This window comes from Argiope bruennichi, chromosome 2 (genome assembly GCF_947563725.1).
Source record: "Argiope bruennichi chromosome 2, qqArgBrue1.1, whole genome shotgun sequence".
NCBI lineage: Eukaryota > Metazoa > Arthropoda > Arachnida > Araneae > Araneidae > Argiope > Argiope bruennichi.
Window position 1 is genome coordinate 125,950,346 of NC_079152.1, and position 15,962 is coordinate 125,966,307.

A 15,962-nucleotide genomic window follows, 5' to 3' on the forward strand; every position below is an offset into this window, starting at 1 on the left:
TTAAAAATTAAGTGAAATGTTGGCCTTTTTTCACGATAATTCTAAAAATATTACAATAAATAAATGGTTTTTATATTATATTAAAGTTTAAAACGTTGTCTTTTCACTGATGCCAATGTTTTAACCTATGTATTAAATTTCTATACTTAATGAATAAAAAATTATCTTAACTATATTTTTCTACCATTTATTTTGCACAAAATTAAAATGAAATTTAACCTGCACAAACACATATTACGCGTGTATAGAAATATTTGTTTTTATTATGCCATTACGCGAAATAAGATTGAAGATAAAGAAGAAGATTAAAAAGTTAATTCGCCATGCAAAACAAACTCAGAAATATTTAATCAATTTAAAGCGTGTCTGTATGAAATAAAATAATTTTTAAACATGACATTTTGTAGAAAAATAAATACAAGAAGAATTTCTGTAACTTTTAAAACCTATGTATAAAAATATCGATAATTTAATGTTATTTATGGTAAATTATGGTTATTTATGGTTTAGTCTATACAAGATATCAGCATTAATTAATTATTATCCGCATTATTACAGAAAATTTCTGAAATTTTAATTATAGCCATACCTACCGAATAAGAAAAATTGTCTAGATATTATGTTTTCTGTTGTGTGAGTAAATAAATGCTCAGATGAATTACAGAATTTTAATTTTTTAGATGACTCTGGGTCCTGTCAGTCATGTTTTACAAAATATTCTTGAAACTGACTTGAATAATGAAACTATAAATATTACTATTCTATAAAAACATGCACTTTTAGACCACACCATTGACCATTATAAAAAAGATACGCCAAACATTGTTTGGAGTTTCTCCATGTTTGATTAGCCTAAAACAATGAAAATGCTGATTGACCTAAAAAAACAATATTTCTCATAGCTTTGTCTGTCTTAGTTGCATAAGACTGAGACTTTTTCTGTTTAGTATATTTAAAAGTTATAGTGTCATTAATATTTATTGAGTATAGTTCTTAGGACCAATGAACGGTATAAGATTTAATCTTCATAAATTTTTAAAAATTTTATTTATTGACTTAAATAAAATAATTATTATTTATGTTTATTTTACCCTTTTGAAAATGAAACTTAACTCTGAATTGTATAGTGAGTTTCAAGAATGTCAAGATTAATTGCACAGAAATCGCACACTTTTGGAAAATTGCATAACTTGAAAAAATGATTCCGTAGTGCACATAAGACTTCAGTCCTAAATGATTCTATTTTCTGTATTCTAAAGCGTTTGGTTTACAAGAAAAAAAATGTATTAGTCGAAGTTTAATCACTTCCGTTTCAAACATAAATTTAAATTTTAGGGCATATGACAAGAAGGAGGAAAAGGATAGTGTATTGAATAGAACGGTATATTGCTTTTAAAATACTATGAGATATTTAACTATCAAAGTTGGAAGCTTGTTAATATTTTGCTGGAAAAGACATTAATAACAAGTTAAATAAAACATTTAATTGTAAATTTAATACCCAGTGAACCATGCTAGTTTATAAGTGTTGCCAAAGGCAGATAGTTTATAATGAAAGTAGTTAAAATTTTAAATATTTTTGTTTCTGCCACTAAGATAAATGTTTTTTACAGTGAATTATTTTATTAATACGAAAGTAAGATAAAGGCTTTTTTTACAGTGAATTATTTTATTAGTACGAAAATAAGATAAATGCTTTTTTACTGTGAATTATTTTATTAGCACGAAAAATAAGATAAATGCTTTTTTTTTTACAGTGAATTATTTTATTAGTACGAAAATAAAATAAATGCTTTTTTTGACAGTGAATTATTTCATTAGTACGAAAATAAGATAAATGCTTTTTTTACAGTGAATTATTTTATTAGTACGAAAATAAGATAAATGCTTTTTTTACAGTGAATTATTTTATTAGTACGAATATATTCATATTTATCTGTCAGCCACTCGGTGTGGATGTAATTATATGTGTAATTATGCATATTATTATAGGTGAGTTTCTTAACAACGATACCATTTTACCTTAAATTTTAAATATTACCTTCAAATTTTTCTCATTTTTTTAAACAGTTTTATTTCCGATTTGAAAATTCCTAAATTTTTTAAACAGAGAATCACTTTCGATATTCACTCAATCGAAGATGATTTGGAAATATATATGCTTCCATATTACCAGTTTATAATAACTGGAAATTAAAAAAAGCAGATGGAAGAAATGTATATTAAAAATAATATCAAAAACCGAAAGGCTTCAAAACTTTTTGTGCAAGGAAAAAATAACTGGATTTCAATATAAAAAGATTACAATCCAACCGTTACCAACTTTCTATATTTTTGATTATGGGTAAAAATTATCATAGCTTATTATTTAAAGTTCTTACAATAGGAATTCTTACAATACGAAAGTCTAACAATAGTAATATACATTTTTATTTTTTAAAAAAAATCTATCATAAAGTCTTTTGATATAATTTTTAAGTTGTACCATATATTTGAGGATTCAACTAAAGTAAGACATTTTCAACAACATTTTGGAATCGTCCTTCTTTAAAATCCTTCTTATTAATTACGATTAGATTATCTCATATTAAGCACAGTGACTGTTTTGTTTCTATAGGTGCATACATTTTTTATGCATGTTATGAAGATATATTAATATACACATTAAAAATAATTGCTGAAGTTTTATTCCAAATACCGTTATATTTTTTTTTCAGATTAGCGCCTGGAAAACTCCTGATATTTCAGCTAAATAAAAAAGTGTTTATTCCTTTTTAATTAAGTAGACAGGAAGATTAATTCTTATATTAAAAAAAACAATAAATTCCTTTTTAACCAGTTAAGAAGAAAAGATTGTCTTCTAAGTTTTTCATTAACTCCTTAATTTAGAAGCATGGCCAAAAGAGCTCAATTAACAGAAAACTTAAAGGCTAATGAAGCTTAAAGTATTTTGACACAGAGACATTAAGAAAGTACGTACTTTGGACAGTTTTTAAAGCACACAGTCTTCATTGAAAGTTCAGATATAATTTAATCTGCCTTCCACAGCTTAGTCACCAAAACAGCCTCTGTAGAAAGATGAAAAATTGACGCACGGAGAGGAAAATCTAATTTATTTTGTTTTTATTCCGAGTCTTAATCCTTTGCAACTCCGCATATTAATACCCTGAAGGTAGGTACGAAATGGAAATAATTAAGTTTTGAGGAAGCAGAGTCTCTAAAAGTGTTTCGCAGTGAATTTTCTTCAAAGCTCTTTCAAAGCTTGCGAAAGAGGAAAATCTAGAGATATATGTTAGAAAACCGAGAGAAAAAAATTAAACGAATCAGCTGCCCGTGAAGCAGATCTGATTAAGCAGGTGAACAGTTAACACACCGCTGCTAGAAATTTTCAACTGGGAATAACTAATTTTCAGCGAAGAAATATTTTCAGACACCAGTTTGTGTTTATAATTTGAGTTAAAGGGAATATATTAAAACATTTTTATACATTATTGATCTTAGAACGTTTGATATGTGATGTGGGATAATTCACTTTAGTTTTGCAACTGCTACCTTATTTGAATCGATATTCTTTTCCTAAAGATTTTTTTCTCTAGATAAAATATTTTAAATAAAATTTAAGATTTAAATTATACTCTCTTTAAATCTTCAACCAGATGGAGTGTAGAAAATCATTCTTTTTACTTTTAAGCGCATTCAATTAAGAGATACATTATTATTGCATGACCATGTCCGAGAATTGTGAAGATTCTCAACAGTGTAAAAGTGTAGGAGTAAGAAGCTAAATAGGCTAAGACAGTTAATAACAAAAATAACAGAAGCTAATAAGAAAATATTTCATCTCAAATTGAAGACAGTTAATAACAAAAATACATGAGCGCGTTGGTGTTTTGCAAACAATAAAAGTGTACAGTGCCGAAGGACAGATCTTGGTTATAGAGGAAACTTAAATGTCATATTGGACTTAATATAATTATAAAAAACTTGAGAAAAGTTAAAGTGAAATCTACGGTCGCAAATTTCAAGTTATCATGAGAGAAAATTATTATTATTTTAAAGTCATTATTTGTCTTAGTTAATTTGAGTCATTAACCAGTTTAATCCGGTTTGAAACAATCACGAGACTTCTCTATCGGTCTCTCTCTCTCTCTCTATCTCTATCTCTCTATCTCTCTAGCTATCTCTCTCTCTCTCTCTCTCTGTATATATATATATATATATATATATATATATATATATATACAGATTTTACACTAAAGGTGTAAAATGTCCAAATTAGGGCTGAAATATAAAAATTTTAAATAATAAAAATAATAAAGATATAATAAAAATATAAATATAAAATGCATGCATAAAAAGAACTGTCTAATATAGGAAAGAAATTTTCTGAAAGTGTCGCGGAGTCTAGTAAAGTGATCAGATAGTTTTTTCGGTTTCCCTTTAAATGAAAATGGTCGTCCAATTGGGAAATATGACATCACATATTTAGACTGCTTACAGCTCTTCATTTTCGAATATAAACTTCATGTACAATCAGACTTAGTTTGAGATAGGTTATTTACAAAAAGTACTTCCTACAAGTAGTTTCTAGATTCGGTGAAGGATTAAGATTTATGATTATTAAATGATTAAGATTTATACAACATATTTCATTTTGACTATTAAATGATTAAGATTTATACAGCATATTTCATATTTCATTTAATAATTCAGTCTTAGAACCTTCTAGTGTACATTTCAAAAATCTTCATGATACGAATAATCAAAAAATGTGTCTGCGATATATTTATATTCTTTTAAATATGGCAATAGTGAGTATTTAATTTACTGTATTTGTATTAGTTGTTTCTGTTTTCTCAAAGATCGTATTGGATATTAAATTACCTTATGTAATATTTAGCATGAAATTTAATGTGTTTTTACATTTGCTGTTATTTATATATGGACATTTTTTATGTGCATTTTATGTTCGTGTTAATAAACGTACTCAGAGCGCATAAATGAACTTTTAAGAACATCTTGAAACGCTCATGGATTGAGCTAGATTGAATATGAGACTTGATGAACCAGAGGAAGAATTCAAATCATACATGGAACTTGATCTAAGTCTGAAAATTAGAATAAAAAGCTAATTAAAATTTGCTTATTCATAGAAATTCTTTTAAAAATTAATTCAAATTTATATTAACCCCAAAGGAATATCTAGCAAGACTCCAGAGGAATATCTTCCCATTAAAATGTAATTTTTAATGGGAAGCTAAATTTGCATGCATTTCCTTACTTTTAATATCCAAATTTCGCATATGAGTCATCGTCAGAAAGCAGTGAAGCAATTCTAGCGATAGCCATGCCTTTCTCTGGTTCTAACAGTCTCGTATTTTGCAGGCTATTTGGTCCTGGACGGCGGCCGAGCGGAATTGCCCTGTGATGTCAACGTCACCACTGTGGAGGATGACGTCACCCTGATCTTGTGGCACAGGGAAGATTCCGGAAGTCCCCTTTACAGTGTAGATGCTAGAGAGACTACACTACCCAGTGCAAAGCACTTTCCGTCTATCAACATGAGCTCTAGAGCTTATTTTAATGCGTCCGGGTCACCGTCAGTGCTTAGGATCGATGGTGTCAAAAAATCGGAGGAAGGGTTGTACAGATGTCGGGTAGAATATAGAAGATCGAGAACAGAGACGACAGATGTTCTCCTCACAGTGATAGGTAAACAAAATAATGGATTTTATTACGATTTTGCAAGGGCAGCATGCCAATTCAAAAACCATAAAAAATTAATATATATACGAAGTACTCTATTAAAGAACTAAAAATAGGCAAACACTGCAACTATTTTTAATTTTAAGAACTAAGTTACTGATAATCAAAGTAGATAAAAAAAGTTTTAACAGAATTTGAAAGTATTGTGTATATATATAAATATACACGCTAAAGAGATAAATATAAAATGTTGCCAAATTATGCTAACTTTATTATTTTTTTACTTTGATTATCAGCAATTAAGTTCTCAAAAATAGTTGCAGCGTTTGTTTTTTTTTTAATTAATTTATTTATTTTAGTTTCATTTTAGAATGCTTCTTTTTCAGTCAAACAAAAGGGTTAAATTCAAAGTAACCTTGTAATATACATCTTCTTTTACTCTGAATAATTAAATTATAAGAAATTTAATATTATGTAACAAGCAGAACTTAATTTCTTTGCATAAAAATTATAGCAACATTTTTTTTAATACATAAAACCAAATAATATCAAACTACGCGAAGTATAATTGCAATAAAGTTTCTTCATGAAAAGATGAAATTGTATGAAGAAGTGGAAAGTAATTTTATATAATCGTAAAATTCTGCAATACATTTTTTTTTGAGATTAAGATATTTTTTTTTCTTTCCCAAAATATCCTGCGCGCTCTTTGAAAAGCAAATTAAAAAATTGCTGGTTTCTTAAAATAAGTCCTCCCACACCAATTTAAGCACACAAAAAAGTTGGAAAATCATATTCTTAAGTTGTTTTTATAATATTTAAAAGATATCTATAATTATATCTGTGATTTTTATTGCTTTATTCCAGTAATCCCAAATTTAATGCTAATTACACGTTGTATCTTATTAGCATTGTTTTAGCACAACGGGTTTGTAAAACAGTTAAAATTATTCGAAATAAATACTGAAAAGATACGACTACTGGCAGATAAATTACATTAAAAGTCTCTGCAGTTCATCATAAGTTATTCACCATTTATACTTCCCTGTTCATTATCAAATATTTACCATATATAAAATATTGCAGTATTGTCCGCTTAAAACTACTAATTACTTTACACTAAGTAAAGTTTCAATATATCGCGAAGTTTAATCTGTAGTTTTATTAAAAGGATTCGTTTGTACACAATTCAAAATATTTCACTGCCTTTGTACCATAAATTAAAAATATTTTCGTGAATTAAAAATGCCCTCATTCATAAAAGATAAATGGTATTCTACTGAGTATTGATTTTGCATCTTGTATTAAGCAGTAACATCATCTAAGACAAGAGCAATTTTTGAGACAACCTTTCTCTTGAAAAATATCTAGATGTATTTTTAATAAGCTCTCATCCGAATAAAAATGAAGTATTGACTTTTGGCGATCTACAGAGCATACCACTAAACCTAGAGATATGAATATTTTTTACATTCAAACATTTGTGAGAGGTAACGTATACTTTCGAGTATTTACTGTCAAATTATTCTAAAAATATTAATTCTTTTAAAATTAAATGTAATTTTTATGTTTTTGGCATTTTTTTCTTGAATATTGCACAGGAATTATTTTCATACCACTTTTAAATCAAAAAATCCTCATTTCCCAGTGTATTAACTTAAGTATTTTACAATTTTTAGTCATCTCTTTCAGCTTTTTAAACTAGCACTATCTGCGTTGAAGGATTTATTTTTAGAGGATATTTATTTACATCGAAAGAGTGAAAGATAAACAAATTTAATATAAAGGGGAGAAAAGGAATGGATAGTAGAAATATTGTTTCCAGTACCAGAAAATTATATTTTCTCTAAAAGTTATTGTAAAATTCAACTGCTTTTTTATTCACAAATAATTTAAACTTTTATAACAAAATTAATATTTCCTTTGGTACTAATTTTTTACGATGTGATTTTTCGTGTCATTCTATATGCCGAAACCATCTTTAAAAATCACAATAGACTGCCATGAACTGAATGGAAGACATTATGAAATAATAAATCCTAAAATGAATATTTTTAACAACTAAATGCTTTTTTTCTCTTATAAATTTATAATTTTGTAATTCCAAATAATTATTATTTAATTATTCACTAATGCTGATTCAAACGACGGAGTTTGATACAAGACATTTTTTTTTTATTTCGAATACTTTTTTTATGCCAATTTGACTTGAAATTATAAAGTATTCAAATTATTTCAATAATACAACAAGAATTTATTTCAATATTTGAGTAAGTGTATTAAATGCATGTATTCACTTACACATAAATTTAATTTAATTTTCAACTACGAAAAACTTTGAATTTCTTTACCTCTAAAGATGGCCTATTTTCGATTCGTAATGAAACTGAATTTTAAATACTAATTTTTTTTTTCTATCTCATTCAAGTTCAGCCCGTCTTTACATATTTATCTTAATCTTAAAAAGGGTCGTTGTGGCCTGGTGGTAGGGTCTCGGCTCGCGAGCCGTAGGTTACAGCTTCGAGACTCTATTCCACCGAAGAGCTCTCTTGTAAGGGTGTCTGTTATGCATTTAATCCGTCAGGCCAAACATCCTGACGCAGGTGTGGTGTGGAAACGGGGGTGCCAGCTCATGTGTCGTCCTCGTAATCTGAAAGCGGTTCAAAATTACGAGGTTCGTCCCAAAATGCCCAAGTGTTGCTTTACAACGGGACATAAATATAGCTCAACTAAACTATCTTGATTTTTAAAAAAAAGTTTTTTGTTTGAAAACTTTAATTTTATAATTTTTAAAAAATTAAATTATTATGTTTAGAAATTTCTATTTGTATTCAATTTCACAACGTTTTAAAAAATCACTATTTTTATTGTATGAATTAAAGTGATGATTTAAAAGTATCATTACTTTTATTATATTAAAGTGATTGATGATTTAAAAGTATCATTTTTATGATATGAATTTTACCACCGAAAAATTCTAACAAAAACATTGGGAAAAAAAATCTGAATTTTGACAATTTATTAAACAAATTTTGCATAATTTGTAATTCTGCATTTATGTTTTCTTTCTGAAAACTAAATTTTACTCATTTTCATTGCATCTACGAATATTAAATAGCATGTGCTTTTTTCCATTGTTAAAAGCTAAGAAATAGTGATTATATTTTGAAAGTTTCTGTTAGTTCTATAAGTTCTCATCTTATAACATTTAATCAGGGTTGTTTTTTTTTCTAACGTAAAATAAAACATTATAAAAAAATAAATCTGGCATTTTTATTGTTTTTTCAACATTTTTATCAGAATAGGTCAATTGCATTAATATGTTGTTGGATACGCTCATAGTGTAAGTTATATTTTCTGCATGATTTTTATACAATGCATAAGAAATGAGGAAATGGATTTACAATGTCCCCGTAAAATAATGTTAAATTAAATATAAGATGACATAGATAGTTAACTTTAATAGTAATTTTTTGTATATGATTTGACTACGAACTTCTATCCACATCTGAATTTTAAAAATGTGGAGAAAATCTTGATTATTGGATTGCGCATGAAAGATAATTAAAGGGGAAACAAGATTAATATTTCATATAAACCAGACAGAAGAAGGATACAGCTGATATTGCATCGAAACAGGGATTAATTATCATTAAAAATATAAAAATAAATTCCTCTTCCTCTATAACCGAGATGTTATTTCCATAATTAAAAAAAATATATCACTATATATTTTTACTGAAAAATCCTTATTTATCTTATAACTAAAATTAATCATATTATATTTACAAAAATGTGTATGGAGGGAATAATAATCTTTTACTTCAATAGATAATTGTTTCTTCATTAGTCAATTAAAAGAATTTATAAACCTGGATAGATTCTAAGAGAAACTGATTATTGAAAATTCCATACTTATTTAAACTATTTCCTTAAACTAAAATTTTTTAGAATAAATTTGATATCACATTATTAGTTATATAAAAAAGCTTCACTGCCAATTTTATGAAACATCAGTAGTTCCATTCTTTTTGTAAAGATATATTTTTTAATCTCATACAAAATAAAAATAAAAAATGAAATAGGATTGAAACGCGTTCTATCTAAACTGGATTGTTTACAAAAATACTGAACTTCGAAAAACCGATTAGAAATGAAAAATGGGTCTTTGAATCTTTAACCAATGGTGAAATTTATTTCGAAGTAGATATCTTGAAAATTCAAACCACCTGCAAATCCTATATATTTCATTTTTTTATGTTTTATAAAACGTAGTAGCTTCAGTTTATTGCGGTATAAAACAAGAAATATGTTAGTTATTTTTTATAAAACAAGCATTGGTGGTTGGATTTTTCGAGGTAGATTTCCAACTTGTCTTTATTGATGGATAACTATTGTTTAAAGTGCTTACTACGTAAATCATCATACAAAGAAAGCAAAAACTTGAAAATGCATTCTTCTTTTTTTAGGCATCATGTATTCTATTTATTATGGAATCAATCTTGGAAAAAAGGGCTTTATTTTCTGTTCAAATGTATTTTAAACTTCAAAATGATTGTATACATTTTATCATTTTTTTTCCATTTATTTTCAACTGCAAAGCATATTTTTGTTACAAAATTATATTGTCAATTATATTTTGATAGAATATTTCATTTTAGAATTTATGCGGGTTCTATTTTAAAACTCTTGTTACAAGCTTATTAAATAATAGTGTATATTATTTTAAAAATTCTTTTAAATTACTCATTTAACCAAAAAAATGTATAAGCATAAAAGCAGAGCTTAAATATAATTTCATTTAAAGCAATTGACGCATATTTAAACTAAAAAATTTTTTTCTTGCATTCAAGTCCATTAATATTTAAATATGTTCAGTATGATATTTGAAATGATGAAATAGCTCTTTTGATAAAACTATTCTACCATGTTTTTAAAGAACCTGAAGATAAACATATCTTTAAAATATTATTTAAATTTTTATATTAAAAGTTTAAAAATTTAAAACACTCGTGAAAATTTTTTTCAATTTTCAATTTATATCAAACTGCTCTTCTATTTGAACTATTAAGAGTGGCTTAGTAGTTAATAAGTAGATTTTAATCTTGATTAACCACTTTTGATGGTAGCATAATTGATTTTGTTTTTATTTCTAAGCCAAAATGAATAATAAGTATTCAAATCGGTGAAAGATCTTATTAAATAACATGTTTTAATTTCAATTATTACTTATTTGCACTTGCATGTAATATAAATGAATTTTTATTTTAGCCATGTTTTAACTTATAACATTTTCAGTAATTGATAGCATTAATATATTTAACAAAATAAATTTGGATTTTTTTTCATTTCCGTCAAAAATGATAAAAGGAAAATGAATTTACCAAAAACATTGCGCCTTTCCTTCTTACTAAAAACAGAATACTTGAAATTGAATAGAATGCTCAAGTTTAACTAAACTTTATAAAAATTCATAAATATATTTTCCTTAGAAAACTAGAAGGAAAAAAAATTAATCCTTTTGGGATTGATATCCCCAGCCATCCTTGAAAACTGCCACTACTAGCTTTTAAATCTCTGTGATTCACTCGTCAAGATAATATTAAGAAAAAAAATATTCAACTTTTATTTACAATTTCTTTAAAAATATAGGCCACGTTTTTTATTATTATTATTATTATTATTATTATTATTTTATTTCACAACATGTAGCGTCTTATTAAATACGGTACTCTCTGTTCTCAAAAGATAACAAGAACGTTTTATAATATATAAATTCTTTTAGATCAGAATTGAGGAGAAACAGATGCGTTAGAAAATATTTATTAAAAGAAATTTTAAATTCTAACAATTATTTCATTTTGTATAATGTTGAATGTATTAACTTTTATCTTCAGTTTCAAACAACCTGATTGCTAGAGTAAAATTATCAGATGATGTAGCTTTCTTGAGTTTAATATTTTGGTTTATCTAATCACAATTTTTTTCAACTGCTAGGAATTGTTTTCAGGAATTTTATATATATATTTTTTTCCATTTAAAAACCGCAAATGACATTGATTTTTCCTTTACGAAATACGAATTTCTCAAAAATTTGAGTTGAATAAAAAAAAGCTATTTTATTTTGAAGAAATATCATATCATTCAAACTCTTTAACGCTATAAAATAGTATATCAAAAGCTCAGCTGATGACCGATGATCATTACTTTTGACAGCAAATTCTTATTTCATTTTTTTTTTCAATTCTTTTGTTATATTTTCATTCCTATCTATCTTCATTGGTGTTCTGCATAGGTCTTCAACAATTCCATTTCATCATAGCAATCTCATTTTTTTCATTGGCAATGTATTTTTATATCTTTTACATCTTGATAAAATCTCAATCTTTCCTCTTTTTTAATTATCCTAAACTTTTCGAAAAATAATTCATATGAGTACAGATAATGAACTTTCAAGTTTCTCTTTGAATACCATCATTATCCGCTTTACTACTATTTTGTAATGCAATCAGTATTTCCCTAAACTTTGCGCTTTATACCATTGGACATATGCTACTTCTATTTCAGTTGCAGGTAAAATAAAATAAATTGCAACATTAAATACAAAGAAATAATTCCTTGAATAGGTATTTTCTTCTGGCTCGGCCTCAGAGGTTTTTCAGAATTTTAAGAAAGAAGGCAAAAGTATTTTTTCATTTGCTTTGGGCTAAAACCTAACACAATATATCGTAATCCCTTAGAATATTTCAATTATTTCGTGAAGAATGAAAGTAGAATCTTTGTATAAGGAACAAAGTCTTTCTCTCCCTACAATATCATGGATCAGCCTATCATAAGATTGAGCGTCAGTTTTCACCATTTATTTATTTTTCTTGTCTTACTTATCATTTTATCCCGGATGTACGAACTACACATGGGTAATACAGATATGGATAATGCTAAAGCAGGAATTTCCAGTATTAAATGATTGCTGATTTAAAATAATGAATGAAATTTGAAATCTTCACATATCGTCTAGTTGCGTTATCAAACTTTATTTTGTGCACAAAAGTAATTACATCCTTTCTAAAAATGTTTTGACTGTCTACTGCGATTCGAAACGAATTTATTGCCTAGGTGTTTCTCAATGCTGTTCCTGAAATATGGTTCACTAATTTGGTGGTGAATTCTTAATCAAATGATCCCTGAGAAGGTACATTAAGAATGACATGTCGAGTTACTTCCACTTACATGATAGGACTCTTACTTGGAGAACTGTAAAGTGGTTGATTATGGTCAACTGGACTGAAACTTAGTTCCACGTTTGTGATGAAGCGTAGACTACTTTTTCGTTTATTCCAGTTGCATAGGCAATTTGGAGGTAGCCAATGTGGATATTTATAAAGCGCAAAAAGAACGTCTTAACACTTGCTTCCACGAAATCTCTAAATAGGCGCTGTCAATAAGAATTTAATTCGCTTTCAAATAATCTATTAATCGAAGATTATAGATTATTTGAGATTACCTAAAAGCAACAAAAAAGGTTCGTGGTGTTTAAAACTATAACGAATTAACTTTTTCTCTATTAATGCATGTGCCATAAAAACAATTTTTCATGTAATGAATAAAAATTATTTGGAAGCAAAAAAGGTTTTTTTTTTTTTTTTTTTTTTTTTTTTAATTGAGCAGCTTAAAAAAATTGAACACCTCAAGAAGATTTTCTTTGACAATTTTTGAAAAAAAAATCGAATTTAAATTATTTTTTTTATAATATATGTGCTAAATTCCAGAATTCCAAAATCTATTGGAAAATGTCATGGGATATTTAAAGATTTTCTTAATTTGAAATCTTGTGTATAAATGTAAATGCATCTTTTAATATAAAAGTTTTAACTGTCAGCAATTAAGTAGTTATTAATTTTTCTTAAGAAATGAAAGAATTAATACGTTTTATTTTGAAAACATGCTTTTTCCAAACACATTGCTAGGGTTTAAAAGAAACTTTCCACAAACAAATAATTTTGGAGAATTTTTTTCTTAAAAAAAAAATTTAAAAATTCATATGTTAGAATACTGACACTTTTACAGTATTACCGATATCTCATGACATACATCCAGCAAAATAATATAAATATTTTGCTGTTGGCATTATTGCATGAATTCAATATATTATTACTAATAATGTATGCAATAACACATATTTTAACCTCTTATGAAGGATTTCCATTACCGGTTTTGCATTTATAATGCATGAAAAATACAGATGACATGTCAAAGAAAAAGAAATAACAGAAGAATTAAATTGTTGACTCATGCATCTAATAATACATCATCGGCAATAATTTTGGGAGATTTTCATAAATTTAAATATATGATTTGGAATTTTTGATACTTTCATCAACCGAGAAAGTGTTTGCCATAAAATAAGGAATTCCATATTAAAAAACTAAGTTTGTTATTTCATCGATATAATTTTGAATAAAACTTATTTTTAAAATCTAAATTATTGTGATGTTTATGAGCAGATTGCAATTTAATACATATTTTGAATGAAAAATGTGTAATTATTTTTGTGAAAAATTGTTTGAATTTCTTGAAAAATATTGGTTTGATTTTCAGTATGTATCTATGTATATAACCATTTACAAATATTTTATTGTTTCTTATTTTAGTAAAAGATTAAATTTCGAATCTGATTTTTATTTTTCTTTCTTTTTTTTTATTCAATGGAATAGACATGGCTACTTATTCTAACAACATAACAGAAAAATAAAGTTTTAAAATTCAACTTCAAAAGCTCTTAATTAAAATTTCTTACATAGAAATTTAAGAAATGTCATTTTTAAGCAATAAGGGTGAAGAAAAGGATTGAAAAGGTTCACTACAGATTACTGCAAAGAAATTTTATGATGTGATTAAAATACTTTAAAGATTTTTTCAAATTCTTTAAAGTATTCATTCTCTAATTTGAAGAGAAAAATGATTAAACTTGTGAAGTAATTAACTGATGGAAGCAAATAATGCAGTAATCATGATTTTTTACGATACGGTTATATTTAAAGAGTGCAGATCTTCAATTTCTTAATGGGCACTCAGAATCAATTTGCATATATTATTTAAGTAGTCTGATTTAATTTTATTTAACAATATCCGTTATGTAGGCTTGGAATTTAAGCTTTAATTTATTTTGCACATTTAATGAAAATTGATTAATATACTACATGGTTAACGATGACCAATTATTGAATATTAATCTTTTAATGTTTCATTATCCAAACAACTTCGGTATACAAAAATATGTGGAAGAAAGATAAAGGTTAAAGACAAAAGAAATAATTTATTCATATACCTCTACTCGCCGATAAACCTTTGTAGGCTGGTGAGACAAATTTATATCACTTTTTTTTCAATTTTAATAAATAATATGCAATATAATTAATATTTGATTTTAATATTTATGTAGAAAACTATTTTTTATAAACTAAAAATAAAAAACGTATTTCATTGTTTGGAAAAATCATAAATTTAAAATAATTTTTAAGATATTCTATTTAATTTTAAATTAAAATTATTAATTCTAATTAAAAATTTAAATATATATTAAAATAAATTTTATAAATTGAAAACAGCAATTATTTATTTAAAATTTAAAAAAAATGAAACAAAGGTTGTCCTATTACCCCTCAAAGAGTTAGAACAGTGTCTAAATTTTTTGAATGCAAAACAAAGTTTATTTGGGTAATCATTTACAATCAGAAAGGTACCTTGTAATAATGTCCAAAATATTAGCCAAGGAAATGTAGGATGGGGAAAAACACTATTGAACATTGTTCATGCGATCGTTACAAGGAAAATCTTTGTAAAAATGTCCCAATAATTCAGACAGCTTTGCTCAGTTTTAAAATAGCACGATCGGTACTTTTTCGTTAGCCGGTCACAAATATCGCCAACTGTAAACCAAACGCGAATTAGGCGTAAAAAAATTTGGCGGAATTCTACATTATTTGGCTATTTTTCGCTCGCGCCCGGCTGACGGAAAAGAACTGCATGTTCTTTACAAAATTAGTTTCAACATTTTTTGGTTTCTTTACAAATTTAGCTTTTATTTAATTCTATTAATCCATATTAATGAACAAAAAAAAATAGTTAAGTGTGGAACACTGAAAATACTATTATATGAAGAAAAACTTATATAAAAAAGCCAATAATTAAATACTTTTCAATTATTTTAGAAATGTGATTGAAATTTCATTTATTATTAAATTTTCTGTCATCAC

The 15,962-nt window shown here is 26.3% G+C and overlaps 1 protein-coding gene across 2 annotated transcripts in view; it reads left to right on the forward strand.

Annotated features, from left to right (window-relative positions):
• Positions 1-15,962, forward strand: part of LOC129961685 (synaptogenesis protein syg-2-like) — a 386,666-nt gene that overhangs the window by 219,074 nt on the left and 151,630 nt on the right. The window contains exon 2 of one of the 2 annotated variants that reach the window (XM_056075219.1): positions 5,386-5,712. The exons of the other annotated variant lie outside the window; for it this stretch is intronic. Coding sequence (XP_055931194.1) covers positions 5,386-5,712 — 327 coding nt within the window. The remainder of the gene's footprint in view (positions 1-5,385; positions 5,713-15,962) is intronic. 2 annotated transcript variants of the gene reach the window in all.